At 38.9% G+C, this 5,971-nt stretch overlaps 1 protein-coding gene across 1 annotated transcript; it reads right to left on the bottom strand.

The window, feature by feature from the left end:
- Positions 1 to 210: 210 nt before the first annotated feature.
- LOC149178602 (putative disease resistance protein At1g61190) lies at positions 211 to 2,629 on the bottom strand. The gene has a single exon (XM_089422164.1). It carries the CDS (start codon positions 2,590 to 2,592, stop codon positions 211 to 213), a length of 2,382 nt encoding a protein of 793 aa, XP_089278290.1. The 5' UTR covers positions 2,593 to 2,629.
- Between the last annotated feature and the right edge of the window lie 3,342 nt (positions 2,630 to 5,971).

Raw genomic sequence — 5,971 nt, 5'->3', positions numbered from 1 at the left:
AAAAATTTGATCAACAGCTCTCAAAACAAAGTGTAGCAATGAGACTTGAGCAGAATTGTACAACAAAAAATGAAAAATTTGAACAATTATGAGTACAATTTGAAATTAGATGAAACTTGTACAAATAAATTTTAAAAGTCATATGATGGGCAGTTTAAAAATAAAAACGTCATAAAAAAATTCCTTGATGGGTAGGGTCACCCGTCAAATTTAACTCCTGATGGGAAGACCGCAACTCTCAATTTCGCGTGCTTCAAACTCCGGGCACCAACCGATGATTAACTTCTTTAAACGAGGTAATTTCCTCGTTCTCAATCTCTTCAACGAATGGCAAGATAATATTTCTATATATTCGAGTTGGGGCATTGTTTCTTCACTTGACAAACCAGAAACAGATGATCCCACCATCATGCTTTCTAATTTGTGTAGACCCACAAGTCCCAAGCTCTTCAACATTGGAAAGCCCCGGCCTCCTACAATTCCAGGAAGCTCCCTAAGTTGATCACAGCCACGCAATTCTAACTCTCTCAGGTTTTGACACTGAGGAATGCACTTGGGTAAACTTACCCCCTTATAATCCCTGAGTGTAAAATGTTCCAACTTGTTCAGATTATCCATGTTGAAGGGAAAAATATGCTCCTCCCCCACATCATCTCTATCTGCATCGTAGACGCACCTTACCTCCAACCTTCTTAGCTCCGTCCATGTAGTCATTGTACTTTCTTTAATTTCTGATTTTACTGCTGCCTTCAGTTCCATCAGATTTGAGAGATTTGCAATATCCTCCACATTTATAGCAAAGTCATTTATAGCAAAGTCGAGTGGCAAGAACAAAAATTTCAGACGAGAAAGATTACCTATGCTCTCTGGCAAAGTCCGCAAACTGGAGCAGTAACTCAAATTCAGAAATTCAAGTTGTTCCAGTTGACCCAGTGACGTTGGCAGCGTTGTTATGTTGGTGTGAGAGAGATCAAGAACCTTGAGAGACATGGCAGTTGAGAGAAATCCTTCTTTAACCTCTGTAATTTTTTTATTGTTAGCTAGTACCAAACTCACCAGTTTTGGGCAAGCCAGACTGGTTGGAAGAACACGAATATCATTATAACAAACTGATATTCGTTTGCAATCCCTAATCTCACCTTCAATAGGGAAATCTTGTAGATGTTTACCTGAGGCAAACAAGCAGTTCTCACTTCGGCCGATAGAAATGGCCAGGTCATGCAGAATATCATGAACTTTTACTTTTTTTCTATCATCGCTAACATATTCGAACAAGCACTTACCTACTAGTGCATCTATGTACTCGTGCCCAGCATCCATGTGGGTGACCAACTTTTCCGCGCTCCACATTTGGACCAGCGTCTCCACATCAATCTGTGCATCCTCAGGAAAGACGGCACAGTACAAAAAACAAATCTTTAAGTTAGGAGCAGCTAATTCATCATAGCTCAATTTTAAGCGCGTGTAGAGTTTTGCATCAATGCTGCCGTGTCTGTGTAGGAATGCTGGATCTACCTTCTTCATCAAACGCAAAGCATTATTCCACTCTTCTTCGCTCGTTTTCGACCTCATTGCTGCAGCTACTACTTTGAGGGCCAACGGCAATCCTTGACACTCCATGGCAATTTCTCTAGCAATACCCTGTATGCTCTCATTTGGAACCACCCCATTTGTAAAAGCTTCTCTTGTGAACAACCCCAACCCTTCCTCTGTGGACAGAGGTTGTATTCTCAAGGAATAGTTGGCGCTTGCGCCCATTTCTCCAATGACATCGCTGCTGCGACTCGACATTAATACTTTGGAACAATTGTGATCATCCTCAAATGTCACGCCGATCTCGGTGAGATCGATTGAACGCCACAAATCGTCCAAAATTAGAAGAAATTTCTTCCCTCGAAGCGATGCAGACAATTTCATTTTCCTTATATCTTCGTCAGAGATGCCCTCGAGCTTTAAATTAAGTGTCTCGGCCATGGAGGCCTGCAATTTTGTAATCTCATACTTGTGAGAAATTGTAAGCCAAATTACTGGATCAAAAATACCTCTCACCTCTTTGAAGTGGTTGTAGATTAGTTTCAGTATAGAAGTCTTGCCGACGCCCCCCATGCCAGAAATGCCGACCATCCGAGCTTGGGGATGAGCTTCACCAAGCCATTCCTGCACTTTCTTCTGAGCATCTTCAATGGCTGACCCTACGAATCCGGACGCTGGGACAGGTTGACGAAGGGCGTCTACCTGAAGCGGTGCGGCGGCCACAATCTGTGTGGTATTGGCACATCTTGAAAATTCCCTTTCAAGCTGTACAAAGAGTCGATCAAATCCTGTCTTCCAATCTCTAATTTGGGTGGACAGCTTGGGGTTGCGGAGGGAGCAGCAGCCGAGACACCGTGGCTGTGGCTCCGCATCATCGATCAAATTCTTGACCTGTTGAAGCTCATCACGGATTCTTTCCAAACAATTCTGGACGGGGGGTGGGAGCGCTCTCTGCTGCTCTCGGAATTGATTTTCAATATCAGCTAAATCACCCTGCATACGGGTGAAGTCAGTTTCGAGATGACGGACATTTTCCCCCATCTGAATAACTTCCTTCATTTTTCTGGTGACTTCACCGATAATCTCTGCCAGTAAGTTGGCTGCCGCTCCACTTGCAACTGCCTAGCTAAGTAGAAGATTACCCCTTCATGAACCATCAACATGTTATTATAAGTGGTATGATATTGTTTTTAGAAAATAACCCAAGGTACCTAAGCCTTTTTTATGTATTAAAAAAATATAACTTTCACAAGGGCATTAGCAAATCATAAATAGTAACAAATTTTTCATTTAAAGAAAATGATTATAAAAATTTGAATTTAGTGAAACAATGGAGAAAAAGTTTCAACAACATGGATGAAGCAAATGACAAAATACAATAGCATCAGGTGGGGTAATGTCCAACATAGCTAGCAAACATTAGCAACTTTTCACATGAAGGACACAACTCATGACCCTAGCTTTACCTCCAAAAATACACCCAAGTGAGAGCCAAGACATTTTAAGCCACCTAAGCAAGAACACAAACCCACCATGCTTCAAAGGTCTCTTTGTACCAAAGTATTTTTCTCTCAAAGTATCAAGGATATAAGTAGTGATAGCACTCATGTGACGATGTAAGGGTTTTATTATAACAATCCCTTGTACTTGAAATCTCTAAAACCCTCAAAGGAAGGGCCTTTATGTTTCGCAGAAACTTATGTGCCCTATGGAGAGGAGGCTCTTGTGATCATTATAACAACTATATCAAAGAGCTAAGTGAATGTGTGCCTTTGGAAGATCTCATATGTGCCATGTTGGGTTGGGGATTACAAGGAAAATATCATTTTGAGGACAGGGATGTGTTTCTTGATGTTGTCAAGAATGTTATCCCATTGTAATTTCAACTTTTAGTTTAGATAAATGTCGATTATTTGATGAATAGTTTTCACATCATTTGTTTGATGAAATCCTTGTATTCCAAGTCTTAGATTTACCACTTGAATGCCACGTGTTTTACAAAATTTCTTTCCAACAACTACTTTCTAAAACCTTTGAATGCAAGAGTTTGATAAAATGCATATTTTACAAGTGCTTGCTAAAACCTTTGAATGCCAATTGTTTGGTGAAATACCTACCAAACTATTATTTGCTAAAACCACTATTATATTGCAGAGATTTTAGATGATGGTAAAGTCCCTCGGCGAGAATACCATACTTTTGTGTGAGAATTCAAATGATTTTTTGGCACACTTAAAACAACAATTGGAGATTTACATAGAGTCAAACAACTAGAATACTAATCTTAATATTTGAATATAGCTTATGCAATTATTCAATGATCCATTTCGTATTGCAATTACAAGGAGAACTGGGACTTGGGGTCAACTTCAAAGTTGTTATCCTTTAAAGACGCAGTGAAAAATAAAAAAAACTTCCACTTTAATTATTTCAACCACTTTTCTATGTAGTGCCTATATGATAGATAAAGTGGAAGATGAACCATTGGGGGAAATAATATTACTCCAGGTCACTCAATTGCATCAAAATTATGAATTTCATATTTAATAGTCATTCGTTGTTGGCATGTTTGTGTTCCCATTTATATCACTTGTTGTATGGCATGTACTCATGAGTCATTATGTATAATTTTGAGTCTGTTGTATACTTGTTGAGGGTTTCCATGTTGATGTAAAGTGTTGTTATAATCTCACAAGGTTTGTAAAATAAGTGTCAAGATGCAATAAGGCCTCATCTGAAACTCAGCCACAACCTTGCTAGAGGTCTAGTTGATGTTGTGTGGATTCTTATTGAGACATGCCGTTGGTTTCTTAATGTCAAGTTGGGCATGAAAGGATGGTTTACAGATCATATCAATCCCCTGAAGCTATGTTGCAAGTTTGAGGGAAAGATTGTTTGGTTTGCATTATGCTTTGCCACAGTTGTTGGGATGAGGGCTTCTTCGTGCGACTGAAACACTCCAATCGAATGTTCACAATGTTGTGGGAGAGACCAGTCGAAATTTCATATGCTTGTGTGAGAGACCGAAAGAAAATATAAAAATTACTCTGGATTTCACGCACACAATTGAAATTATTTTGTTTTTGGCGAAGCTTATGGTCTGAATTTTCTAGAAAAACATCAAGACAAGTCGTGGGGCCTCTAGAACTTGATCAAAGTTGAAAATATCAAAAGTATAGAGGAGTAAGTGTCTTGATTTGGTCAAGAATTCTATATCAGTCAAATTTGAAGCATGTGAAAAGGTTTTTGGTGAGTTCCATCATCTGAAAAATTTAGCGACTTAACCATTTCCATATTTTACAAATTTGAGAAGAAAAATTGCTCAGTCGGTTGGTTCTCTAGCAGTGTGAGTGAGTGAGTGTGCATGTAAAGGAAGTGCACAAACCAGTGATTGGAGCAGTGAGTTCAGAGCTTCAGTATTGCAGTGTGCTTCAGAAATTATTCAACAACAGTGTTTCAGAGTTGTGTGTAGAGATTGAAGATCAATTTGGAGAGTGTGCGTGGAGAGATTTGTTCTCTCATTTGGAGTGTAAAATTGTGGTTGCATGAGTGTGCTTATTTGATGCTACCTTTTTGTTTATGCAATAGTATTTTCAGTGTTGAATCATATTATCTTGTTGCATAATTGTTTGTACTTGGGGTAGGGGCTTCAAGCTAAGTGCATGTTGATTGTCTTTTGTAAGAGTAGGTCCTCCAAGTTGATTGTAACCAACATTTCTCATTTCAGTCAAGGGATGGGTGCTCCATTGCTAGTGGTGGCTAGTTGATGTGTGTAAATGAGAATATTTTGAAGCAATAGATAATAAGAAGAAGCAAAAAATAGTTCAGTGGTTTTTTGCCCTGGGTGGGGGTTTTTCCACCTAAAATATAAGTGTCTACATGTGATGCTTATTTGTGTTTCTCTTGTGCATGTGAATTTTCTTGTTATATCTTTCTGAAGTGAATTTATGAATAAGTTTTAATTATAGAAAATTTAATTGTTATATTTTCGTAATACTGATTCACCCTTACCCCTACCCCATCCCCTCGCCCTCTTAGTATTACTTGTGGCTAACAATTGGTATCATAGCCAACTCCTTTTGCTGCAGCTTGACCACTGAAAGGAGAATTTGAGAAGGGACAATGGTTGCTCATGATGTGAAGCTTCCAATTTTCTATGGTGAGAACTATAATCTGTGGAAGATGAGAATGGAGGGGCACCTCATGAGTTTAGGTGTTGATGTTTATTCTACTGTGGTGTTTAGGTATGTTGTTCCTGATGTTCTTCCATCAGACCCTAACAGAAAGAATATTTTTCAAAACAATGCCAAAGCCAGAAATGTTATTTTGGCAAGACTCGGTGAGAATGAATTGATAAAAGTCATGCATTGTAAATCAACCAAAGAATATTAGGACAAACTTGAGAATAGCTATGAAGGTGATAAGAAGGTGAAGAAAG

The sequence above is a fragment of the Pinus tabuliformis genome, chromosome 4_1 (genome assembly GCF_031772625.1).
Source record: "Pinus tabuliformis cultivar Carrire ecotype Pingquan chromosome 4_1, CPIR1, whole genome shotgun sequence".
Lineage (NCBI taxonomy): Eukaryota > Viridiplantae > Streptophyta > Pinopsida > Pinales > Pinaceae > Pinus > Pinus tabuliformis.
The sequence above is the reverse complement of the archived record's forward strand: the minus strand, read 5'-3'. Positions and strand labels throughout refer to the sequence as shown.

What these genes read in the sequence shown, in the direction of transcription:
- LOC149178602 (XM_089422164.1), bottom strand. Translation starts at nt 2,592, where the DNA reads ATGAAGGAAGTTATTCAGATGGGGGAAAATGTCCGTCATCTCGAAACT.